General features: G+C 40.3%; 1 protein-coding gene across 1 annotated transcript in view; it reads right to left on the reverse strand.

Annotated features, from left to right (window-relative positions):
• Nucleotides 1-27,891, reverse strand: part of RP1 (RP1 axonemal microtubule associated) — a 258,962-nt gene that overhangs the window by 171,346 nt on the left and 59,725 nt on the right. Inside the window, exons 17-24 of the mRNA XM_054020164.1 lie at nucleotides 24,217-24,419; nucleotides 19,021-19,107; nucleotides 15,043-15,175; nucleotides 14,627-14,778; nucleotides 11,576-11,730; nucleotides 5,137-5,195; nucleotides 4,775-4,819; nucleotides 724-887 (exon numbers count right to left, since the gene is read on the reverse strand). Coding sequence (XP_053876139.1) covers nucleotides 724-887; nucleotides 4,775-4,819; nucleotides 5,137-5,195; nucleotides 11,576-11,730; nucleotides 14,627-14,778; nucleotides 15,043-15,175; nucleotides 19,021-19,107; nucleotides 24,217-24,419 — 998 coding nt within the window. The remainder of the gene's footprint in view (nucleotides 1-723; nucleotides 888-4,774; nucleotides 4,820-5,136; nucleotides 5,196-11,575; nucleotides 11,731-14,626; nucleotides 14,779-15,042; nucleotides 15,176-19,020; nucleotides 19,108-24,216; nucleotides 24,420-27,891) is intronic.

Genomic DNA, 27,891 nt, shown 5'->3' on the forward strand with positions numbered 1-27,891 from the left:
AGAGCCACAGGAAGCAAGTTCCAAGAATCTTCTACTTGATGCACTTTTCTGCACATATGCTGACTTGACTATCCCCATAAATATACAATGCCCCCATTCTGCCAGGAAATTTTCATGCAGCATCCATGAACAAAAAGAAGAACAGGAGTACTTGTGGCACCTTAGAGACTAACAAATTTATTAGAGCATAAGCTTTCATGGACTACAGCCCACTTCTTCGGATGCATATAGAATGGAACATATATTGAGGAGATATATATACACACATACAGAGAGCATAAACAGGTGGGAGTTGTCTTACCAACTCTGAGAGGCCAATTAATTAAGAGAAAAAAACTTTTGAAGTGATAATCAAGCTAGCCGAGTACAGACAGTTTGATAAGAAGTGTGAGAGTACTTACAAGGGGAGATAGAGTCAATGTTTGTAATGGCTCAGCCATTCCCAGTCCTTATTCAAACCGGAGTTGATTGTGTCTAGTTTGCATATCAATTGAGCTAGAATTAAGGTGCCACAAGTACTCCTGTTCTTCTTTTTGCGGATACAGACTAACACGGCTGTTACTCTGAAACCATCCATGAACAATTCAACAAATCAAAAATAAAACCAGTTTATATACATATTGCTTGAGTCCTCTTTATTAATATTACCTGCTTTTGAGTAAACCCGTTTTAAATATGTCTTGTACGTAAATTCTCCAATGTTCATATAAAACAGAACTGTACCTTGAATGTATCTGCGCTGTTGGGATTAAACAGCTGGTGCTTCCCAGATCCCAGAATAATAGGACCAGAAGACTTGTTTTCTCCATAAGCGTAAAGGGACACTGTTGCTGTTGTGCCAGCTGTTTGGAAGCCCCCAGTGACTACAGTAATCTTCCAGTCTCCTTCTGCAGAATAAAAATAAAATGGAAACACTTTTATCACAGTAACTGCTATGTGGCTGGGGAGCTGCCTACTGCAAATCATGCATGGCCAAGTCCAGGGGACTGTAACTATTGTGCACCTGAGAAGCAATGGTGTTTGGAGACATGCTGGCTGAATTGCAAAATAATGTTAGCAATTCAGGTTCAGCTTGGATAAAGATCCAACAGCTCAGATGCTTATCTTGGCCTCTCCTCAAGTCTCAAAGTTTGGCTGGAAGTCTCACGAGAACTGGCTGCTCTCTTGAGATTTCTGGCAATTTCCCACCTGGAGCCTCTGTGATAGAGGTGGGGGGATCCTTTCCTGCAGGATTTGGATCACAATCCTCCTGGCTGCTGTCCATAAGTTCCATAGAACAAAAAGTATCAGAACTTTTCAAAACCTTTACAAATATTTGAATTAAGTCAAAATTATCCTCATCTTGTCTCCTTATCCCTGCCCAAATATTAGTGTGTCATGTAACCAAGCACTCTAGTTGCCAGAGGGAAAGTGTGGGATGGAGATCATCTGTGAGTGGATCTCTATGTTAAAGGAAAGGTCCACAAAAGTTTGTGAGCCACTGATATAAGGCATCCCTGATCTCTGTAAACTTTAATGCCAATTCTTCTGCAATACACTGCATACGTTATATAAATATCTGCAATCGGCTTAATACAAATCTCATTAAGAAGAGCAATTCACAAAGAGAAATTGTGCTCCTACATCTGAGAAGCAGGAATCATGAGCTCTCTGCCATTTCTTTTATTGTGGTTTTTGCCGTGTGTGTATGTGTGTGTGTGTGTGCGCGCGCGCACGCAACAGGTTCCACCTAGTGACTTTAATTCATTTTGGAGAAAGCAAAACATTTTGGAGAAAGCAAAATAAAATCCTAGCCCACAGACTTGTTGTAGATAAACGTCAGGGTATACACTGCAGTTTTATTAATAAAAAGCCTTGGGTTTGTTAATTGCCACATGAGTCAAGACTCAGGAATCAGACCAAAATGCTTTATTTTGGGCAATGGTTCTACTTCAACCTGGGGGAGGAGTTGGGATAGGGAGTGTGATCTCCTATTTTCCATGCCAGTAAGAGCTGCGTTCCCACTGAAAATGATATAGCAAATTTCTGGGGGGAATAAGGACCTCACGGGAGTGTTTCAAACACACGAGGGAAGCTAAAGACCCAGTTCCCATTGAAAGGCAATGGGTGTTGGACAGCTAACTAACTCCCCTTCGCGCCTTTGAAAAATTTTCCCCTCATGTCAATTTCTAGAGACCCACTTTCCTAGCAAAGGAACCACATTTACAGGTGGCAGGAGATACATTCACCTCTATTGGAGGAAGGATTATCCCCCAAATACTGAAGGTAGAAGAATTAAGGAGGTGAAAAGGGGGATTCTGAAGGACTCCCTACTCCAACACTCGGTGTATAAGACTATTTTTAAAAATGAAAATCTGCCTTTTCTATTTCCCTACAATGTAATTTTACTTTTCAGAAAGCCCAGGTTACTTTGGGGTCATTTCGCTGGCAAAGAAAGGAGTCTCATCACTTAAGAGATAACATGACAAATAAAGAACATTATTGACAAGATATAAAATGCAGCATGTTGTACCCTTAGTTCAAATTCTGAGTTCCAAAGTTCTGTGGAAAGACACTGCAGTGCTAAATTTTAAATGTGTTTTGCCTGGATTTCTATGTTGCCTCAATTATAGTGTCCCAAAAGTCTTTCCTCCTACATTCTAAAGACTGCTCATCATGTTAGTATGATGTTAATACAGAACTTTCTCCTAAAATCTCCTTAGATGGTGTGGGATTGTTGTGCTTGGGTTTGGGGGGGGGGGGGAGAGGAGGAGGAGGGGCAGTTATGATCCTCAATTTGTGTCCTTAAGGCAGGCAATGCAGTCTTGGAGTATCATTATTAGTCCTCTCAAGTCTGGACATTCTGCCTAAATTTGGGAAACGCAGGGGAGACATCCCTAAAGGAACCTTTTATAAGTAGAAATGGGCCTAAGCGGTGAAGTTCAGATGTGCCTCCTGAGCTGAAACTCTCGAAAGATGGGGATATCTGGATTCAGGTTTAAATTTGGATTGTTATGCAGTACGGGGCCATCACTAAAGTCCAAATCCTAATCTCAACCAGGTGTGAATTTTCCCAGAGGCATGGTGGGGGTCTTGGTTTGCACCCATCTTGCTTACACTGAAAGTTTTGAAATGTGATTTGTTGTTTGGTATAAGAAGAGATGCAGAAGTAAAAGGAGTGTGTGGCAGTGGAGGAGACGGTAATAAAGACATACAAGGAGAATGATACAGTGAAGTGTATGTATGGGATAAGGAACTCAAGAATTTCTAATCCACACCTGGAAGCAAGTGCCCTAACCACTGGGATGGGCTGTAAGATCAGTCAGTTTCTCTCTCAATATGTCCTGTTGGCGTTGTTACATTGTGTATAAATAATTGAGCATCCAATAGAACAGAGAGAGACTGACTCTATAGCCCAGTATAACTTGGGATGTTGGAGTCCTGGTTCAAGTCCCTGCTCTGAATCAAGAACTTAAACCTGGGCCTTCCAAGCCTCAGGTAAGTACTCTAACCACTGGGCTAGTGGCATTCTAGGATAGGCTCATTTCTCATATAGCCTACAACTGAGGATATTTTCATCAAAGCCAATAGGTATCCACAAAACATTTCAGTTTCAACAGAAAAAAAAAAGGGTACTCAGATTTTTATCAACCAGCTCTACTGGCCAGCAAGATGGTGCTTCATTCTGATTCTGGATCAGGGTCAAGATGCTAAACTCAGAGTGCTCTTTGCAGGCCCAAGCCTGTAATGTCCACTGAAAATAAGTGAACTGAATGCATCATCAGCTTAGAACCCCACTCCCCATCATTTTTCTAGACTTAAGTGGCCATTTCTATATGCAGTAATTTTATTGCACAGTCAGACACACTTGGCTGAATTGATACAATGCATTGCCCAGTTCTGTGGACGCAGGAAGAACTAGACAGAGTTCCTTCTAAAACTGACTAAAGGCTAGGAACTGGATTGGTGGAACTATGGCAGTACTAACAAGCAAACCCCAGTACAGAGCCTGGTAACTGCATAGAAAATGTTCTTTCTGAGAAAAGCAATAAAAGGACTAAGGCAAAAGTAGTTGTTATTCAAAATAAAATTTATACAAGTAAAATGTGGATTTGAATATAATTTGTATAATAGATACAAATTTTATAATTAACCATTTGCCTTAGGGACACCACTTGAAAAGAGGTACTTGGGTCTCAGTGGATATCTTGATTACTACAGTGAATTATGAACACATTTTAAAACTTTCTCCTGACATCTTCTAAATTGTTGCTCAAGCTCCAGCATAAAGTATTCCTTACAGCCAGGGGGGAAAGTTGTGTGTTATTCAGATATATACAACGTAATTGAATCAGGACAGAAAAGTCAATCTGAACAAACAAGAAATTGCAGGTAGAATTGGAAAATGGAGAACTAATGGAAAGAGCTAATTATACATGGCCTTGGGTGACAAAAGCCACAGAGCCATGATGGAAAGATTAACTGAAGAAAGTAAAATTAAGATGGATTGTCATTAATTACTAGGCAAATTATAAATGCCCAGATAACCAGTGAAAGACCCCAAAATTATTGGCATTAAAAATGATAGAATAAGGAAAAGAATTTTCAAATAGCACCATTGAAGTGATTTATCATTTAAATCAAAATGAAGAGTTCAGGGCTTACTGCAATAGTCTAATTGTGTATTTTAATTAAAATTTTAAAAGCAAATAAATAGGCAAAAAATGTGCAAGGCAGGTAGTTCTGAAACAGAGATACTCTTGATTAGACTACAGAAAGCAGCAGCAGGATTTACCATTTGCTTCATCTTGCATTTTCAGCTGATGATTTATTTGCAGTTCTGCCAAAAATAAAATATGAAGTGCAGTTAATAATAGACCTGGCTGGTTACATTAAGAAAAGGTGAAGGGAAAGATAAGTGTGATATTAACCCTTGGGCTCCTGCATAAGCAAATCCTCCCTCTCTCACCTCCTAATTAATATAATATAATATAATTAATAAACACACACATATATAAAAACTTGCCTTGGGAAATGGAACTATGGAAGCTGCAAAAGGGTTAAAGGTTAAATTTTAAGTATAAATTCAGCACGAAGATTCTGAGCAAACCACACAAATTATTGATTTCATCTCCATAGTGTAACAATAACCCTTACCTTCAGGGTAGAGCTCGATTTCTGAGTGAATTATTCCCTGGGACATAAATGGAAGCCACCTGAGCATAAGCAAGCAAATAAGAAAGAAGATTGGAATCAATTTGTTCTTCATTGCATGTAACTGAATGATCGGAGGATTATTTTGAATGTTAAACATGTGTAGTAGCAGGGGAATTGTCTCTTGAGCAGGTGCAGTATAGTTTGATACATAGTACAAATTCAGGCCTCAATCCTACAAAGGGACTGTGCAGGTTTAAGAGCTCTTGCTGACATAAACTGTACCTTTGCAGGATTGGGGCCTAAAGACAACATTCAAGATAGCAGAGAACTGATGTGGAAAAAATAAGATCCAGCCTCAACCATAACAGCTGAATCAAAATCAAAGGTGTCTTATTTTAAAGAGGATTTGGATAAGGACTGCCTTCCCCATAACTCTAGCCTAGTTACCCCTCAAAGAGATAGTTATTTTTATTTAAAGGTAAACTCTCAGTCCTTGGGCCAGAAGTGCCTACAGTATTTGTTCCATTTGAAGAAGAAGCCAGCCTATAGAAAGCCCCATGACATGACACCCCAGGATGGGAGTATCCACAGAGATAGTTGGTGCATATTAGAAGTTAGAGAAAACGAGCTGGAATTAGCTCACTTTACTTATCCGTAATCAGGGGATGACAGAGGGCCATTAGGTTACTCTCATATACAACCATTTTACACTGGTGCACAGCATTGGGTCTATTTCTCATTTTCATGAATGGCTGTAACAATCAGGGTCCAGACAGCCCAAGGGGAGAACAGAAGGTTTAAACCCCCCAAATGAGCAGTTGAACCAACTGATTGCAGACTGTATTATTCTACTATAAGCATATTGAGTAAGGCCTTTCATGCAAGCCTAGAATATTCTGAACTTGATGGTCATTCTGAGATATGTATACTTATCTGTGGTTATGAACCTATGTATTTATGCATATAGAAACTGTGCTCATAACCTGTACTACAATTTCAACTACATATCACAGCCTGGAGGGCACCTTCCAAGACAGGGATTTATACGACACCGGCTCCAAGCAACAACCCACTGTCTATCCAGGAAAAGACAATGGAGTTAATGGAGACATCCTGGCTCTCAGGTAAGAGGGAATTTCTTCACTCTGAATAAATATGAGTCATCATGGACTGAGAGAAAAAAAAGTAGACACAAGCCTGCTTGTAAAAGGCTTTTTCCAAGGTTTTCTGACAGTCACTTGGCAAGTGCTGTCCATGAACTCCTGGATTCTATTACAGCTACGGGTATGCTGGGAAACTCTTCAAAGGCAATAGATAACTTGTATTAGAAAAGGGTTTCATCTTTGTGTTTCTTTTCTGTGTCACTTGTATATGTTTGTTCTCCCTTACTATTTCATCTTTGAATCTGTGGCTTTTCTATTACTTAAGCCTTTTGTTTAGCTTTACCCCAAACAGGTCTCTCACGTGCAAACTGTGTGGAGTGTGTGTGCCAAAGTAAACTGGTGTCTGGGGGGCTGGGTTCATGCCTTGAGGGGGCGATGAACCAGAGGGCATTTGTCCAAGTGTCTGGTAATTAAGAACTTTGGAAGGATGGATTTGGGAAGGCCTGGGACTGAAAGCATGTTGGTGTCACCCTGAAAGGAGTAACTAGGCTGGTGAGAGCCAGGGTGAGATCTTGGGTCTGAACCACAGCGGCATAGCACCAAGGCATCTAAGTACAGGGCAGGCAGTGACAGAGAGGTCAAGTGGGATGGACTCTTCCTCCACTGGCCTGCATTCCTCCACTGTTCCAGCCTCAGAGCTGCAGTCACCTCTGCCACTGTGTAACCCATGCCTGCTTGGTGTGGCACTCTGTCTCCCTTTAGTGGCAGCTAGACCAGCTAGAGACTGATTAACCTGCTAGATTTTGGCTAAGAGACCGGTGTCTTCTAGCTCAGTGGTTTTCAAACATTTTTTCTGGGGACCCAGTTGAAGAAAACTGTTGATGCCTGCGACCCAATGGAGCTGGGGAGAAGGGGTTTGGGGTGTGGGGGTGAGGGCTGCAGTGTGGGGCCAGGAATGAGGGGTTCAGGGTGTGGGAGGGGGCTCTGAGCTGGGGCAGGGGGTTGGGGTGCCGGAGGGGGTCAGGGTTCTGGGCTGGGAGTGCAGGCTCTGGAGTGGAGCTGGGGATGAAGCGTTTGGGGTGCAGGAAGGGGTTCTGGGTTTGGGGGGCTCAGGACTGGGGCAGGGGATTGGGGCATGGACTTACCTCTAGTGACTCCCAATCAGCAGCGCATCCGGGGTGCAGAGGCAGGCTTCCCACCTGTCCTGGCACCGTGGACTGTGCTGTACCCTCGAAGGTCTGGCTCCTAGCGGAGGCACACAAGTGGCTCCTAGGCAGAGGTGCACAAGTGGCTCTGCGCGACTCTCGCCCGCAGGTACTGCCCCCGCAGCTCCCATTGGCCGGGAACATGCGGAGCCGGTGCTCGGAGCAGGGGCAGCGCGCGGAGCCCCATGGCCCCCCTACCTAGAAGCCGGACCCGCTGCTGGCTGCTTCGGGGGTGCAGCGCAGGGTCAGAAAAGGTAGGCACTAGCCTGCCTTAGCTGGGCAGCACTGCCGACAGGACTTTTAACGTCCCGGTCGGCGGTGCTCACCAGAGCAAGGTGACCCAGCGCCTTACATGCCGCAACCCAATAGTGGATTGCGACCCTTGGTTTGAAAAACACTGTTCTAGCTCATGCTAAAGAGGCTCATGCATTGAGCCCCAGAGATCCCAGGTTTAATCCCGGCTACCGACAAGTCATCGGTGTTACAACTATACTCCCAAATGGGGGGAGGTGAGATTTAGTAGTGGTATCTACAAAGTTGCAGGTGCATACCCCTCCCAACTCATGTCAAAACTCCCTGGAGTGTCAGGGTAGAGGAAGCCCCTCTGATGCTCAGCTGTGAGGTATGCAGGATGCCTGCACTCTCTTCAGGGGTTCTCCTCCTCCCACATTCTGACAACAGATCTGTCGTACTTGTGCTACCTATCAGGCAGTATACGCCTGCTTGGTGTGTGCAAAACAATCTTTGCCTCATAGGAAACAAAAATGATTCAGCTGAAGGCACAAGAGAAAATGTTCAATTTCTCAAATTTTCTCTACCCGCCAGAAAATCAGAACTGCATCTGGGTGTCTCATCCTATCTGTTTCCAAGCACCACATGTCAATTTCACACCAAGGAATAGCATGAAACTGACAAAGAAAAGGAGCCAGGTCTGCAACAACAGGAATAGATGCTGAGAATAACCAGAAATGATTAACAGTGGCACCTGAGGGAAAAGGTCAATTAATCCCCTGATAAATAGCCAGCTCTTTATTTTCAGAAAACAGGAGCTTTGATTTAAAAGGGGAGAATATAACCATTTTCTAAAGATGTGGTTTATGCCTTGCTGACTAAAAACAGAGAACATTAAACACTGATCCATTTACGTGTTGCTTTTCTGGTTTTCACATTCTGATTTCCTCTCTCTTTTCTGGTTTCAGAGTGGTAGCCGTGTTAGTCTGTATCAGCAAAAACAAGGAGTCCTTGTGGCACCTTAGGGGCTAACAAATTTATTTGGGCATAAGCTTTCATGGGCTAATAACAGACTTAAAAGTGGCAATTCTTCAACAAAAAAACTTCAAAAACAGACTCCAATGAGAAACTACAGAACCGGAATTAATTTGTGAACTGGACACCATCAAATTAGGCCTGAATAAAGACTGGGAGTGGATGGGTCATTACAAAAAGTAATTTTCCCTCTGATATTCACCCCTTCTTGTCAATTGTTGAGAATAGGCCACTTCCACCTAAATTGAATTGACCTCCTTAGCACTGACAGCCCCACTTGGTAAGACAACTCCCATCTTTTCACGTGCTGTAAAATACCTATACTGCTTACTGTATTTTTCACTCCATGCATCTGATGAAGTGTGTTTTAGCCCACGAATGCTTATGCCCAAATACATTAGTTAGTCTCTAAGGTGCCACAAGGATTCCTTGTTTTTTTCTCTTTTCTGGATTATTCTTAGAGGACCTTTTTCCTTCCACATTGTAAGGCTATTGCAATCTCCACATGAGAGCCACTTCATTAATCAGTAGTTATGGACTGCTGTACAGTGAGGCTGCTGGGGCTTGATCCTGTATGGTTCTGAGCTTCCTGGCCCTGATCAGAAAAGCATTGGGCATGTGCGTAACATCAGGTACATACATAGTTCCACAGATCAGGGCCAGAGAGCAGGTACCTTGGTACCTTCCCACCAGCTCACTAACAGGCCCAATCCCAGGAGGTGCCGAGCACCTTCAACTACACCTTGAAAGCAGCACTTAGCATTTCATAACACCAGATCCTAAGAACCTTAATACATTAACTAACTGCCCTTCTAGTTTTCAGTGCTACAGCACACACTGAGCTGTTGGTTTATTTATGCTGCTCTCCCCTTAAAACCAGGTGATACAGATATATTGTGTAATCCTAAATGCTGAAAACATGTTGTTGTATAATTTAAAAAACCCAAAACAGAAACAACATTTTAATTGACATCCATGAGAATGGCTGGATTTTGCCTGTGAAAAAATCAAAAGTCAGGATTCTATTAAGTCAGAAAAAATGTTGACATTTACCAGATTATGGGGGAGGTATAGCTCAGTGGTTTGAGCATTGGCCTACTAAACTTAGGGTTCCATTCTATATGCATCCGAAGAAGTGGACTGTAGTCCACGAAAGCTTATGCTCTAATAAATTTGTTAGTCTCTAAGGTGCCACAAGTACTCCTGTTCTTCTTTAAACTTAGGGTTGTGAGTTCAATCCTTGAGAGGACCACTTAGGGATCTGGGGCAAAATTGGTCCTGCTAGTGAAGGCAGGGGGCTGGACTCAATGACTCTTTGGGGTCCCTTCCAGTTCTATGAGATAGGTGTATATCTCCATATATATATATATTAACTGAGAGAATTAAGGAATATGGTATCTGAACCGGGGGGGAATCAAGTCTTCCAGTATAAAATGAAAATAAAGCCATGAGGCAGTGAAGATAAAGCATATCAGAAGCATGTCTGAGGAACAAAGCATTTTCCTTCCTTGAGAAGTGCATTGTATTGCAGCTTCTTTGGCCAATAAAGAAGCCATCCCTTGGTGGTCCTGCTGCCCTATTTTAAACTCTCGTCAGTAGCAGTGTTCTTTTTATAGCAGCCGCAAAAGGCAGGAATGATATAAATTCTCTTTCCTTTTCACCTTTACAGCCTCTGCTGCTGAATATTTTCTGCTGACCAGCCTCCTAGGTGCTAATTATCACAGAATGAATACACCGAAGTGCCCTGTCATGCATGAAGTCTGAGCCATGTGACCCACTGGAGGACGGATTTGATACTGAGCTGATCTTTCTTGCTTGAGGTAGGCAGCTGGCCTCATTTCTCTATAGAACCTTCTGTCTGATTAATGTCAGAGTGTTGTTTGTATATTGATGAAACACCAACTAGTATGTGCCCAAACCTGCATCCCTTATTCACATGAGAAATCCCTACTCTTGTCAGTATTAATAAAAATAATTATAATAATTTATAGGGTTGCCTTAATCTCAAAACATTTTACAAAAGTGAGTGAATATTTTTATTTCTATTTTAAAGATAGTGAACCTGAGGCATAGAGAATTTCAGCAAGTTGCCCAAATTTACACCAAATCAACAATAGATCTGGTAATACAAACTAGGTCTCCTGACCCTGAATCCAGAGACCTGTCCACTGGGGCACATTACCTCCTATCAATCCACTAATTTCAATGGGTCTACTCACATCAAGTTATTCACATTTATCAGAATTTGCAGTGTAAGTATTATCATATGGGCCTGAGCAGGTTTTTGGTTTCCACAGCTCTTCTTTTCTTGTTACGCTATGCTGGTGTAACCCCTGCTTGCTTGGGGGGGGGAGAGGAGGGGGGAGGTTATACTGATTTAATAGCTTAAATTAGGTAACCACCAGAAAACTTTCCCCTTTTTGGCATCTCAGTCATCTCTTCAGCAAGAACAAATGCTACTTCTGGATTGTGCTCCTCGTGAATGTCCCATGGAGAATTAGGCTTTAATTTAAAAACCTGTTTGTATAATTTATCTTTGCTTCTTCCATGGGAAATTCTCACCCACCATCTTAGAGCATTGCTCCACATGGGACACAGGTTGGATTGCACAAGCCAATCATATAACATTATGAAGTACGGAGTTAGCCTTTGGCACACACTACCTGGCAATCACTAAATTAAGCAATCAATCCTGGAGTGATAAGTAATATGAGTTTATCTGGCTGGTCCTGGAAAAACCAAACTGAGCATATTTATTGGCTAAATGTTTCACATGGGTATCATCCAAAGGGTATGTAGCCTTAAAGGATTATTTGGGAAGACAACGCTGGTTTAAAAACAAAAGGGCTGTAGTGTAAATACTACCTCTCACAGTTGAAAATATATTCAGCGTCCTTCCCAGCTTTTCTGATGATTACTTTCTCACAGTACCAGTACTGCGCCTTGTTACTGGCCTCGCAGTGCAATAGCACCTTCTGCAGTTTTCCAAGAGATACAGCTTCCATTTCAAACATATCCACCTAGAAGACAACAGTGCAGACACCATTTTATAACAGCAGTAAGAAAAGCTAAAAGCTGCTCAGTATTTTAAGGGCATTGATCCAACTCTCATTACAGCCAAGGAAAAGATTCCCATTGGATATAATGGGAGTCAGATTGTTCCCAACGGGGTAGATTCAAAGCCCATCGAAGTTATCCAGTGTCTTTCCATTGACTCAATGGATTTTGGATCAGGTAATAAGTGGACAAGCTAAAAATCTGAATGTAATAATAATGGCAAAAACCTCATGTAAATTACCTTTACGATCCTTCCCCAAAAGTAGTGCAAAATTCTTCAGTACTGATCCAGTACACCTTACAATAATGCTTGAGCAGTGTTTGGGGTGATTACTTTACAATACTGTAACATTATTTTCTTAGTAAGGGACATATTTGCTTCATGTGGGGTTCCCCCCTCCATTTGAATGTCATTATACTGAAAAAGCTGAAATCTGGCATGCCACTTTGTTCTGCTTATCCATTTAGACTTGTGCAAAAGTTTGATGAAGATTGCTTTAATGGAGGCATGCAGCTGATCAGGTGACAGATTCAGGTTGGCCTAGTTTTGACCTCATGAAGAGCATACAGTTCACTGTGCAAATTCTCTCTCTAAGTTTAACAGAAAAACTCAAAGGGAAGAGATGAAAAGTATAAATTTATTACACAGAGAGAGAGAGAGATCCAAAAAAACCTATGCTAAAAGCATGCTAAGGTCGTAAAGTCAAGCATTCTAAAGATAGGAAATGCCAGAATTAGGGGTGTCCATGTAACCTTAGTTCAGCCCCCTTGTGCATATGCATTATGAGACATTCTTTAATTATATGACCACATACTATATTTTCCACAGGACCCCCTGCTTCATTCAGTGAACAGGATGGACAGTGCTCACTGAATGGGTAACTATCCAATATTTCTTTTTATCCTTTTTATTCTGTGTGGGCCCCCCTCCCCCCCCTTCGCTTTATTTACTGCACAACAACCAAACCTTGCACCGAATACAGAATTGTTCATTTCCTCGTGGGTTTTTCTGCGATGCAGTCATTGCAGCATCTCAGTTCTTTACAAAGATTAATGAACTGGTGTTCACAATACCCTGGTGAGGTGAGGTGAAGTGGTATTATTATCCCCATTTCATGATGAAGTTGAAGCACAGAGATTAAAGCCAAAATTGTCAAAAATGTCATCTAATTTTGGGTGCTCAATTTGAGAAGCTTAGGGCCAGATCTTTCAGAGAACTCAGCATTTTATACCACTTTACATGTTCAGAGCAGAGCTCCCATTAACCTCAGTTCCAGCTCTGAGTGCTCAACAAGTTAGTAAATCAGAGCTGAAGCATCTCAAGTTGAGTACCTAGAAAATGAGGAACACAGTGGCCACCTGTGAAAGTCTGGTTTAAGTGACTTTCCCAGCATCATGTTAGGAACTCTGTGGCAAAGACAGGGATAGAATCCAGTTCTCCAGGGCAGTATTCAACTGCCTGAACCAGCAGATGATACTTTCTTTTCCTGCAGTCCCCTGCCTCATTCACCACACACCTTCCAGCTTCTGTAACAAATAAGGTGAATAATAGAATCTCCTCACTCTTAGCAGTTTTGTATAAATAATATAATACAGGACACTCTCATCAGCCTACCCAGAAGAGGTCTCTCAGGCAACTTTATGTCCTGAATTTCAACTCCTTTGTGCAGTACTTTATATCTAATGCATTACTAATAGGGCAGATTTATATTCTATGCTGTTAAATTGGCACAGATCCACCTGCAGTTTCTCAATGTATCTGGGATGTTCTACTGTGCTGAATAATTTAGCATTTATATACGCTTTGCATTTTATAAGTATTCCTCAAATATGTCAATATAACCTGTGAGGTTAGTAAGCATTCATTTCCCCCCATTTTACAGATGGAGAAACTGAGACACAGTGGAGGCCAAGTGACTTGCCAAGGGCACTCAGAAAGTCAGCGTATGTCAACACTGAAATAAAACACCTGCAGCGGGCCCATGTCTGCTTGCTCGGGATGCGAGGCTATAAAATTACAGCATAGTCATTTGAGCTCGGGCTGGAATCCAGACTCTGGGCCTACACGAGCCCGAACAGCTACACTACAATTTTATAGCCTTGCAATCTGAGCCTCATAAGCCCGAGTCAGCTGACATGGGCCAGCCACTGGTGTTTTATTGCAGTGTAGACATATCCTCAGTGACAGGACCAGAATTAGAACTCAGTAATTTCTGAAATTCGGTCTCTTGCTCAGTCCACTAAACCATGCTGCAGAATGCAGCTTGTGTATTTTACTTATGGTAAGGCTCTTAGGTACATGAAAGACAAATTAGATAGTTTCATTTACACCTGGATTGCATTCATCAGTATCAAAATGCTTTACAAAACTGCCATGTGTTAGAAGAAATAGACAGCAAATGTTCCTACTGAGATTTGAAGCCATGAAACAATTTTTGTGCACTCATTTGTGTCCAATTTTGATCTCTTATGCTTTGACTGAAAATGTCTGTATTTTCCCTTGTGGCTTTTCTCTTCATCTTGATTTTTTTTTCTTTCTTTTTCTATTCTTTTATTCTCCTTAATGTTGCCTCCTTCCCCCCCACCCAACTTCCCATTTTTAGTCTTGTTCCATTATTCATTTCTGGTTTACTATGTCCTGTTTTTTCCTCACTTATATTATCATCTCCCAGAAATGGCAAGCACCAAATGTACTGTATTATATCTATGAAAATCTTTAATAAAAGAGTAGCTAAATAAACTGAAGTGTGTCTGTCTCCAAGATTTCGATTAGTTCCCCTCAAAACCAATTTTAAGCATGTATAAAGGCTACTTTAAACATGTCTCTGTGAATATGCAAACTTCCTTGCTCAAACTTACCATTCCTCTCTGAAATTTCATTGGCATATCAGATTTATGCAGAAGTCTTAGACCAGAGTCTCCTCTCTTTCCATAGATACATAGGTAGATCGGAGAGTCTGTTTCAGCTTGCTCCAAATGGCCAGTGTAAACATAAATGTGGTATCTCACAACTTGCAAAACCGAGAAAGGAAAACACAAGTTAGTTATTCATACAGAGAGATCACAATTCATATGTGGTCAACCTTCAGTCATAATGAAGACACCACCACAAATCTGTCTTGCACACATTTGCAGAGATTATATTTTCAAGAACTAAATTTAAGTGTTTTTTGCAATTATTAATAATACCTTTATGAATATACTGCTTGTGAAAGATAACACAGCTAACCTGAATCCAGTACATCTAAGTGTGTACTTCCGAAGTATACACGTACTTGGATAAATGGGTTTTCCTGTTTCTTCTACTGGGAGTTCACATATAATATCTCCAGCTCCACGGCTTCTTGACAACCACTTGTTTGCTGGAAAATGCAGAGTCCTCCTGCTCTTTACATGGTGCAGTGTCACCTAGGGAAGAAGCAGTAGCAACAACCATGATGCAATGCAGTTTCTCCAGTTCTGCAGAGGCTAGTACTGAAGAGATACATTTTACTTTTCTAATTTTGTTACTATTTTACCAATATGCCTCTACCTGGAACTAGAAAGACCATCTTGAGAGAGAATCTTTATGCTCACTCATTCCTTGGTATCTCTGCTGTAACTGCCAACATCTATTCTTTTTATCTGCTAAGAGTTCTCAAAATATGTCTTATTTTTGGTGTGAGCAAACACATGAATTAAATTTGCCTTCTTACCTTACTAAACATAACTGGTTCTGATTTTTGTTTACAGATAAATTCCATGGAAAACTGCCTTCTGAACTGTAGAATGAAAACATTCTGAAAAATGAGCAGTGAGACTAGGTTTTTGGAAAGGGAAGTGGGTCTGTTACAGGACCATTTCCAAATGGAAATGGGCTGAAACCAAATTCCTGAATCTAAATCCCTCTGAACTTTGGTGGGGGAAAGCACGTGTTTTCATAGATTCTAAGAAATCTATGTGTTGAAACTGGTGGATCCAGATCCAAATTCTGTAGCTGGTTCCTGCTTCTATAATGGAACAAACCAAACCCCTGCATCCAAACACATTTACATCTTCCTCAATTTAAGATAGTTCAGGATCCAAATTTTGAGCTACTTGCTACTGAGTGCTATGGTAATAACTGTCTTGTTTGTTGCTTCATGTTATTAGAGGAGCTTTTTTTCCCTTTCCTTCTTAGGGATGGTTATTATTGGTCTTCGATTATAGCAGCACATACTACAGTTTTCCCTTCCTCAACCTTCATTAGCAGCAAACATTTAGTGCCAAAACCATTCTGTCTCTACACTCGTGATGCTGTTTGAAATATGGTATTCTGAGAAGAAGCTTTATGATTAAAATTACGAAATTAGATATTTGCACTCAAATTCTAAAAGCACATTTTAGAGGGGGAGAAAAGACTCCTTTAAATTGCTTCCCCATTAAAGTGGACATGTATTTTACTTAAAATAATATTCATTTAAAAGAGAGAGCATTTGGGTTCCAACATGAAACACTTTTGCAGCAGTGATTTTTAATCACTAATTGAATTTACAGAACCAGCTCAAATGATTATTGGCACAGCTCCCCTTGCTGATTCAGAGCAACAACAAATGTTAGCTGCATTGACAAAAAAACACAACTTTCAAGTTAATTGGTTTCCTTAAGTGAAGGGAATTCTTTGAAATCCCAGAGTTGCTCTATGAAGTTTGGACTAACATATTAAAGAAATGTGCTGTAACCAACAGGTTGGAAAATAGATTTCCTGAAATTGTTTGACCAAAACTGAAACATTTAAACTTCTATTTGAGTTTGATATTCCTAAACTTGAGGCCTCTGAGCTAATGTCAAAAATCTGTTACTGCCATGCAGTTCTGGTTTTAGGATTCAGGCCTTGTAAGATGAAATGACAGAATAAAAAGGCAGGCACGTGTGTTTCCATACACATAGGTTAGGCAGGGCTGCCCGGGGTGAGGGGGGGGACAAGTAGGGCAATTTGCCCCAGGCCCCTGGCCCCGGAGGGGCCCCCACGAGAATATAGTATTCTATAATATTGCAACTTTCTTATGGAAGGGGCCCCCGAAATTGCTTTACCCCCAGGCTCCCTGAATCCTCTGGGTGGCCCTAAAGTTAGGAGACAAAGCACAGGTACTTGGTCTGGAGTTCTGAAAGGAACATTACATGATAGGTCTGTTATAGTATGAATTTATTCTACCAAGTGTTATTCAGCAAAATAGAGTAGAATTAGGTCACTTAGTAGCTCTGAAATATGTTGTTCCAAGCATGGATATTATTGTGTGCAAGGATATGACTGGCCTATTCATAGCCAAACTTCGGTCTTTTTCTCCTCATGCAGTTGTCCATGGTGTAGCTGAAATTCTGTGACCTTCCACGGCCAGCTTCTAGAGGTAATATAAGAGCAATCTACAGCAAACTGAAAAATACTGTTCCATTTTTTAGGATGCAAAATTTGACAGAGTATCAGTACTCCAAAATTAGCACCTAGGTACCACAGTGATTGTCACATTAGAAAAAAAAAATGCTAACAATGCCAAGTTTGGGGGAGTTTGAATCCAGAGTTTTGGCTCTGATCCATCCCTTTTATAAACTTGACAGTGATAATACATTTATGTAAATGCTTTGGTGGCATGTATTTTGGGATTATACAATCTGTCACTAATTTCACCCTCTCTGAATGCCCTGGTTAAGTGCAAAATTAGGTTTTTTTTCCCCAGAATCCCATAGTCAAAAAATTTCTCATTGGCCCTGGGAAGTAACTACTCACATACGCTAGGATGTACAGTATATACCATGATCAAAGGACTCTGTGGTTACACACAAGTAGAAATGTGCCAAAAAAGTTGAACCGGAGATAAAATCTCAAGTTTTCATTGTTATTGCAAATAAAACATTCCACCATGTAGCCTTGACATTCAGTAAGGTCTTTCATTGCAGGTATGCATGTCAGCTAGTCTTTAGCTGTCTTATGTTAAGATTCATTTAACCCCGTGGTTTTCAACCTGGGGTCTGTGGACCCGTGGGGGTCTGCAGAGTAGGTCTAAGATTTCCAAAGGGGTCTACAGCTTCATTTGAATTTTTTTAGGGATCCACAAATGAAAAAAGATTGAAAAGCACTGATTTAACCAAAACCAACCAAGTTGGGGGTCAGTGATGAGCTGAGTGAATCCCAAACTGTCACCACACCCCAGAAAATGCCCTGTGTCAAGTTTCTTATAGCTAATAAATTATTAATATATTTTATAATGCATTTGGATACTTTAATGAATAATATAGGCCCATTTGGTGAGCACAAGGGATTACGTTTATCCAGTCAAACTGGTGCAGCAGTAGCTTCATGGACAGAGCTCAGAATGTGTTCGCTTCCTGACTCTGACACAGACTTGTCTAGTGACCTTGGTAAAGTTTCTTAAGCCACTTTCTGCCTCAGTTATCTCATCTGTAAAATGATATTTACTCTTCTCTATAAAGTGATTTGAGTTGAAAAGTGCTAAATAAATATTAATTATTATTTTAATGATCACCTACCATCCCATTCAGTTTTTCCACTATTTACTATAAAGTCACAAAGCAATGAATTAAAGCACTAATTATGCTGAAGACTGATCAGCAAATTTACCATAAAAATCTTAAGAAAATAGGAATGTCCATACTGGGTCAGACCAAAGGTCCATCCAGCCCAGTATCTTGTCTGCCAACAGTGGCCAATGCCAGGTGCCCCAGAGGGAGTGAACCTAACAGGTAATGATCAAGTGATCTCTCTCCTGCCATCCATCTCCACCCTCTGACAAACAGAAGCTAGGGTCACCATTCCTTACCCATCCTGGCTAATAGCCATTAATGGACTTAACCTCTATGAATTTATCTTGTTCTCTTTTAAACCCTGTTATAGTCCTAGCCTTCACAACCTCCTCAGACAAGGAGTTCCACAGATTGGCTGTGTGCTGTGTGAAGAAGAACTTCCTTTTATTTGTTTTAAACCTGCTGCCCATTCATTTCATTTGGTGGCCCCTAGTTCTTATATTATGGGAACAAGTAAATAACTTTTCCTTATTCACTTTCTCCACACCACTCATGATTTTATATACCTCTATTAGATCCCCCCTTAGTCTCCTCTTTTCCAAGCTGAAAAATCCTAGCCTCTTTAATCAATCCTCATATGAGACCCATTCCAAACGCCTAAGCATTTTTGTTACCCTTCTCTGAACCTTTTCTAATGCCCAGTATATCTTTTTTGAGATGAGGAGACCACATCTATACGCAGTATTCAGTCTTACCTTTTCTAACTTCCATTCTGGGTGTTCACTTGTTCCATCATGTCCTATTCTTATCTTATAGAATTCTCCAATATACTTTATTTCAACCTGAATTTAAACACAAAACAGCACATGTAAATAAGGATCAAGCATTGAAGCTCTACACTTCAGGCTTGCTTGGCTTGTGATGTGAAGGTTAGAGGCTGTTTAACCAAAGCCCACATTGGAGAACTGACCCGGCAGTTGATTCAAGATTAGAAGGCAGCCTTACATAATTCTACTTGCCCACACATATGGGGTGAGAAGCTGTTTGACAGTAAGAGTGGGCATGTGTATTTTGTGCCCAGGCTGCTATCTTTTCATGATAGTTTTGCAAAAAAAACCAACCCTCTAAATATTTCCTTTCCTGTGTCTTAGCTTATTGCAAGTGAAAGAAAAGAATAATGTACTTTTCACCATTTGTGCTGTGTTTACACTTTTTGCCATTCATTCAGCTTGGCCGAGGGCCACGTTTTTGAAAAAATTAGGCATAAAGTCACATGCACAACTGTAATTCTTTCCCAATTTCCCTGAGAAAGTGAAATACCTATGTGTACAAAGATAGGCACGCAACAATTCATGCATGTTTTCAGGCAAACCTTGGACTGCCCCTTTTCAAAATCCAGCCCTGAAAATAGGCTATTCAGTTTCTCTTTGGCTTAGGCTCCAATATAATTAGATGGGTTCCTCCTTAGCCCCAATGGAACCAGGATGCTGGCACAGAAAATTAGCAATATTTTTGAGATGGTTCCAACTGGTAGGTTGGAGAAAAAAAGGTTGGCCAAAGCTGAACGGTGAGTGATACAAAAAAAAATCTCACCATTAAAAGATAGATCAGAAATTACAGCTGAGCTGGAAGAGGGATGGTTTACATCAGAGGTACATTCTGGAAAAGTAAAAGAGTGGCATATAATAAAGTTGAATAACAATAGGCATGCCATCAAAAGTGAAAACTGAAACAGACTGCATCAATGTGAGATGCTTAAAAGCAAAAACAGATGAACTACTGTGCCTGGCAATGGAAGAGGACACTGATGTAATTGGCATTATTAACATATGAGAGCATGTCAAAAACTCAAGGGGATCTAGTAATATCTGGCTAGGTAGGACAGATTAGCTGGTAGAAGTGGGAGATGAGTACTATATATATAAAAGAGCCTATTGAATCTAAGAGCCTGATTCTCCTCTCACTTATACCAATCTAAATCAGGACTGACTCCATCAAAGATAGCAGAGCAATCTTGGTGTAAAACTAACGTGACAAGAGAATCGGGCTAATAATTTCTGAGCAGACAGGACTATACAATAGAATCTGAATACAAATCCCAAATCATATGAATACAAATGTACCATCAACCTCCTGTTGAGGAAAAAGGTATTGAGTACACAACAGTAAAGGAGATCAAAGAGAAAACTCAGGCCCCACTCCAGCATTGAGATCTCCTAGAGTGGAACCCTGCACATGCTCCAAATCCCATATGCACAGGCACAAGGGTCTGTTCAAGCAGATCCCAATGCAGGATCAGGTCTATAGCTAAAAAAGAAGACCCAGGGAGCGAGTTCAGTTACCTACATATAGATTGGCCATTTGTCACAATGAGAGAAGCAATTTCATGACACCTTAAACCCTTGCTTCTTGGAACAGGTACTTCTACAGCATGTAAGAAGAAAGACTACTCTTGACTTAGGGCTAAGTAACACACAGGGAGTGGTTCAAGGAGCAACTGTAGTTAGGCCACTAAATAATCGTCTCCCTTTAATTCAGGCCAGAAAATAAATAGTAGAGATGCCAGTGTAAATTTATGAATTTGCTGGACCTTCTGAATCCTAGATCTAGGATTGGAGTAGACAAGGCATGGAATGGAGAATCCTCTTTCTCTTCTGGAATATATCAGCAAACCAAAGTGCAGTCAACACTCACAGGTACACTTAGACCTAGGATTACTTTCCAGAAATGACTGCCATTTTGCAGAGTTGTTTTGACAAATATTTAGAGCATCTGTCCAGTTTGTGAACGCAGAAATGTAAACCAGGAAGCAAAATAACATCTCTCAGGATGCATTAGAGCAACAGGGTTAAAATAATTTCTAACATAAATCCTAATATTGGTCATATAATTGTATGGAGGATACAAAAGGCCTAAATAATCTAGCTCCAAAAACATGGTACAGAGAGATCTGTAAACCATTAGAAGTCACTGATGTATTCTTACCTTTTTGATTGAATACAGTTTGCATTTCACCTGCACCTTTACTTTGTAAAGCATTTTGTAGCACCGTAAGTATAAGGGATACTCTTATAGTCCAATTCTATCCCATTTTTCAGGTCTTTTTGATGCTGAACTGTTATCATTATTTAAATTGAATACAAATCATTTCACATCCTATATATTGTACTACAACTAGAGTTCTCAGACACTTGAAAAGCAGATTTACTGTCAGATTATTTCTCAGTGAGTGTTCTTCTGACTAAAAGGCTGATGGCAGCATCCTCTGTCATATTCTCCTTTTTCCTATCCCAGCTCACTGCTGGTTCAAATCCCACAGAGCTATTTACATTGTTTTAAATAGTTTTCTTTTTACCCTTTCTTTTAAAAATCCCTACTCATATATTATCCACCTACTCTCTATATCCATTAATAAAAATAAAGTTTCCTTGTCTCCCCTCACAGCTTAATATTTCCCCAACTCTTATTTCTAGGCCCAGCGGCCTTTATAAGAACATTGTTCTGCTCCCCGGAGCACTTTGCCTGGCCCATACAAAGAATGTTTAAGAGAATAATGTTAACCCAAATTCCTGTTTTCATTGATGTTCCCACAGGTTGAGCAGCTCATAGGGTATAGATGAGAGAGTTGGAGGATTCCAAGTTATTTACTGAGCTCAGTGGGAAGATAGGGAAACTTTAATTGTATTAACAAAACAAAATCTATCACCACACTTGGAAGATGATGATGTTGTTATCATCGCCAATGGTTCTCCATTTGATTCAGCAGTAATTTACTTCTCTGGGCTCAGATCCTGATGCCCTCACCTATGTTGTATAGTACCTTACTCCATGAGTCAATAGGATCATGATATGATGATATTAGAGTAAGGGTGTCATTGTCTGGTTCTGAGTCAATAAACTACCAGTGTTATAGTTTACCTACTTGGAAAGTAGACTATCATTGTATGAAATGGAGCAACCTGATAAATTATCCTTTCATTCAGAAACTCTGAATATGTATTATTGTCACGTTTTATGCCTATTCTGATTATTCTTATCCATTCCATTTGGTTAATGGTTCAGCTGGCCGGTCTGCCTGCCCTCTTTTGTGTTAGTGTCAATGGGCAATGTATTGGCTTTGTGGAAATGCAAGGAGTGATGTCCGCCTAGAACAAACTTAGCACCTGTTTGTCTGGCCAAAAGAAGGATTCCCTTTGGTATAATTAGAGAAGGGTATAGCCAAGTGTGTCCATTAGTATACTAGGTATAATATGCCCAAGCAATCTTTTCTCATGTGAGCAGCCTCAAAAGGGATTCAACAGGTAATGTCTACTTACATGAGTAAGGGATGTGATTCCTTTTATTTCTAGAGGCAAGGGTATTTCCACTTTCTGATAGCTGTCTGCAGGAGTTTGGCAATAGGGAAGCTTTAGGAAAGAGATTCAAATTGCCCTGGGTTACCGTAATGCTGTCTGAGGCAGTTTTCTTCCTAGAACTCCTGGCTAGACCTCTGAGGAAGTCAATCATTTTAAAAATGAAAAAGTGAAGTCTCCTGCTTTAGCAAAGTGCGAGTGAAAACACATCAGGCTCAAGCACACAAGCAGTAAAGAGAATCAGTAATAAAACCAGTCTTGCATTCCTGGCCCCATTTCAGTCAACTGCTATACTCACACTGATCCACAGGTACAAAACAATGTCACTTTTAAAGAGTTCTTACTCATTAGCTAGCTTTTGATGGATTTGTCTACTGCAGGCTAATGAGGGGAAATGTTTTAATTGATATTTATGTCAGGCCTGAAAGCCAGAGCGTCAGTGTGTGGAGTGTAGCGGCCCATGGTGCTGATGGAGAGATTCTTCTTTTTTCAAGATCAATATCCATAGGACACGGCTATAATGGATATCTATTTTATAGCAGGACAATTGGTCCATATCTTAGGGAATCTATGGACAGGGAGAGAAGTTTATATTGCAGACATGCTATTACCCAAAACTGGTTATAAATTATTCACTAGTGAGGAGAAAGGAGTTCCCAGTGGGTCATAGCGCTGTGAAATATATACTGTACATATTTCCAAAACTCACATCACAGCTAATAGCCTCGATGCTTAAGCCATATTAGTACAAAAGTACTTATTAATTATTATTATGGACAATAAGGATCTTGGTGTGAGTCACAACTACAATAGTATAGAAAAAGCACACAGAACAAGTTTTAGTACATGATGGGAAGTATCATTTCTGGTCAATTCATTCACACATGGCTTCCAGCTGGAAGACAACAAAAGAGGATATGTCCCTCCTATAAAAGCTTTGAGTGAGAGCCAAGAGAAGCTTTAGCCCTTTGTTAATAGCAATTTCTTCCTTCCATTCTACCTGGAGGTAAGCTCCTTTACAAACTGGATCCTAATTATATTAATAAAGTCAACGGCAAAACTCCTTTTGTTTTCATTGCAGGATATAAACAGGATCAAATCCTGACAATGTAACATGCATGTTATTGCAATCTATTAATACCATGTATAAACCTTTTACATTTCAGTCTTTTATTAGGGCATTAGTTAGCTGGAAAACAGCGAGGTTATGACTCTTAGAGAGCCAACCATGCCGTACTCATTTCTGAGCCATGATTACAACAGTGTATTCAAGAATGCATTTCATTTCTAAAGATCCTGTAAATGATACACATCTTTCAGTGGATATGATTTGTGCAGAGGTAGATGGTTTCTAAGACTAGTTTCAAACCAACTGCCTAAACTAATTGCCTTAAAGAAAGCAATTTACTTCTGCAGTTTCCCCTGCTTGAGAGAAAAGAGTATTTCCTCTGCCACATACTATATATATTTAGCTGATTTAATGCAGAATTCAGAGACATTAGATATAGATTTATTTATGCAAAACATTTTCCCTATCACGAGAAAATTGTCTTTGGAAAGGTATTCAGTAAAATAATGTTCCCAGTCTTCATTAGCTACCTGAAATTCATCCTCCTGCCTGGGAAGAAAGAGTTGCTCCCTGTTGTCCTTGCCAAGAGTTATTGGTCCAGCTACTCCTTTGTCTCCATATATCCAGAGTGTGACATTTGCTTGTGTTCCTCCATTTCCTGTCAGCACTGACACTTTCCATTCATCATCTGAAGGAAGGGGATACTCGGTACCTTGGGTATTTTTCATTTCCTCTGTGAAATACAGAACATTAGTGGTAAATCAAAATTGACATGAAACTGACAGTCCCTGTTCTAACATCAGCACATAAAGGAAACATAACAGAGAGAGGATTGTATTTTTTCACTGCAAGTGAGGGAGCCTAAAAAGATTGATTTATGTTTCTTGTCTAGTCCAAAATGTTCTGGTTAGCTGAAGTTGAACTACTAAAATCAAACTGGAAAAGACCAAGCATCTCAAATGTGTACTAGCCTCCCCATCCCTACAATGTTCTATGATTCAATGGAAACACCAGCTTCTAAGATCTCTTTACCTAGTTTCATTGTGGAATAACGCATTGTCACAATCAGAAGATGAAGTCAGAAATTTAAAAACGGAGAGCGATAAAGTAAAACTGAAATATCTGTCTGTTGTTTTAAAATACGTGCAAGCTAAATGGGGTGAGTTGAATCATATATTTCTCAAACAGCTATACAGACAGGTGTTCAGGACATTTCTCATTCAGGATCTGTTGCTGTCAAAGGTAGCAAAATGAAACTGACAAGAGATCCTGTATAATGTACTTTACTGCACTGCTTGCAAATAGAGCAGGGGAGGTGGGGTGCAGAAACTCTTTCTGTGCAAGGCCATCTCATATGCTATACTGTTTCTGTTGTTTTAAAATAAGTTAGTTCCTACTTCTTTAGAGGGGTGAGACCATGACAGTAAAAAAATTTGTGGAGTGAAGGCCCTCACTATCTTTTTAAAACAATTGTATAAAACAGAGTACTTTTCATTTCCTCCAGCACTTAAGATAATTCAGCACTGGTATCAACAGGATTACTCATGTGCTTAAAGTTAAGCTTATGCTTAAGTATTTCCTGGATTGGTGCTATAATACTCAATTAAGTTAGATAAGTTTATGGAGGGAATAGTTTAAGGGGATAACGTGATTTTAGTCAAAGGAACAGCATGCCATGGCAGGTAAATAGTATAATGGCTAATGAGGGTGAGGCTGGAGAATCTTGCCTACGTGCTCGGGGTTTTACTGATCGCCATATTTGGGGTCGGGAAGGAATTTTCCTCCAGGGTAGATTGGCAGAAGCCCTGGAGGTTTTTCGCCTTCCTCCATAGCATGGGGCAGGGATCGCTGGCAGGAGGATTCTCTGCTAATTGAAGTCTCTAAGCCACAGGATTTGGGGACTTCAACAGCAGAGTCAAGGGAAAGGGTAGGGACGGCTTTGTGGCCTGCATCATGCAGGAGGTCAGACCAGATGATCATAATGGTCCCTTCTGACCTTAAAGTCTATGAGTCTAATTTGACAGAATCATTAATGCCTGAAAGCAGAGTCAAATTAAGTTTCAAATTAAAAAAAGTGACTATCTGAGGAAATTAAATGGAAGAACAGCTTTGAACTCAGTAGTTCTTCAAATACACGCAAGCACCCATTTTTAATTTTACCCTTCAAAAACAATTAAACTTTTTACTGTGTTTAAAGATCAGATTCTAACTCAAGTCACAAAATGAGCATAACATACCACAGATCATCAGCCCCAAAGCACAGACCTCTGCCATTTCAGTTAAAAGAAGTAACCCTATTGGCTTTCAGGCATAGTAGGTTGTTAGCCTCTATGTGGATTAGTCACTAGAGAAGAACACAACTTATTACAAGTAAATTTCACAAGCTGATGGCCTGACCAAAATTAATTTTGGAAGAGAGATAAATTCACTTCAATGATTGCCTCCAATGATCTTTCGCCCAGTGTTGAGGATAAAGATGTACTTGCAAATCTCAAATGACAAACCTGGAAGTGAAGCATGAATGAATGGAGTCTCAGCAGGGAGGAACATAATTTTGAGTATTTCTAATTCATATGGATTAGCAACAGGCATATGTCTGAAATATTATTCCTTCCTGAGGTAGTGCTGTCAGCTAAGTGCTGTCCACTTACATAGGAAGACACCGTCCCTGCTCTGAAGAGTTTGCAATCTATAGCTAACTGTTCTGGCCCAAGGGGAAGATACTGCAGTAAAAGAAAAGACTGATAAATATTCATAAATACATCACCAACAATATAGTGCAATCCACTACTGGAACAATAAGATAGAAAACATAAATAGCTGAAGAATATGTTCTCTAAGGGCGTATCTACACTTACTGGTAGATCGGCACTGATTGCAGTGAAAGTCGATTTAGTGGGTCTGGTGAAGACACGCTAAATTGATGGGAGAGCACTCTTCCATTGATTTATGTACTCCACCTCCCCGAGAAGCATAAGGGAAGACAACAGGAGATGCTCTCCTGTCAACACAGTGCAGTGTAGCCACCGCGGTAAGTGGATCTAACTACAGTTATGTTATTCGACTTCAGTTATGTTATTCACGTAACTGAAGTTGCATACGTTAGATTGATTTATTGCAGGAGTGAAGGCCAGCCCTAAGAGAGTTCCCACCAACATAAAACTCTCTTTAGGTTCCACATTGATTAAAAACTATAGTACCTCTAGATATCTGGGTATATTGTTTTTTATACCAAGGACAATTTCCTTTTTGTTTGTTAAGCAGAAGAAGAAAATGAAAATGAAGTATTATACACGACAGTTAAGTTTGAAATGCCAGCCATAACTCATCTCATTGTATATTTCTGTTAGTATTAACAAGAGTACTTAGTGAAAGACAAGACTTTGACTCTTTTGGATTGATTTCTTATTAAGTGTATATAAGCAAAAAAAATTCCACATTAACTTGAAATGTCTGTGAAACAAAGTGGGTAACTGAAAAGAAGATGGATCAATTTAACACAGTCCTGATTTTTCAAAGTAAGTTCTTCAGATATCACTTTTATTGTATCGGTAGCTGTTTTATGAAAAGCAGTGGTAATCAAGGAAAGTTATATAGTCATTTTTATCAAATGTATGATCTAGTTGGATCCAAAATATATTTAACTTCTGAAATATATAAAGAAAAGGGTTTTCCTTTAACACATTAAATCTCACATTTAAACCAAATGATTCAGGTAACTAAAGACCTGACTCTGCATTGGGATCCACTAATACAGACCCTTGCACCTGTGGGGAGTCCCATCGATGCCTAAGGAATTTGATACAGAACCAAGGCCTAAGACAACCAAGGGCCAAATTCTGGGATCCTTATGCAAATAAATCAGAGTATCGCCCTAGAGAGGACTGCTGAATTTGGCCCAGAGATTGTAAGCTATTTCGAGCAATGTCTGCTTCTTTTTTGTTTGCTTGTGTTGTATATTAGTATTTGTCTGTAAGGTGCTAACCAAGTTATGGCACTGTAGAAATAATAAATAATGTCATAAGAAATGCTGTTTTTATGGGATTTTCAGCCATTTGGCATGCAGCTGATAGTCACTTGGCCAGGGGTTGCAGCTGGTTATGCAGCTCTCTGATCAAGGGCGTAGCCACAGGTGGACCTGATGGACCACAGCCCACCCACTTAGCATCCAGGCCCACCCAAATCTGAGCAGGGGTGTAGTGCTG

The sequence above is a fragment of the Malaclemys terrapin genome, chromosome 2 (assembly GCF_027887155.1).
Source record: "Malaclemys terrapin pileata isolate rMalTer1 chromosome 2, rMalTer1.hap1, whole genome shotgun sequence".
Lineage (NCBI taxonomy): Eukaryota > Metazoa > Chordata > Testudines > Emydidae > Malaclemys > Malaclemys terrapin.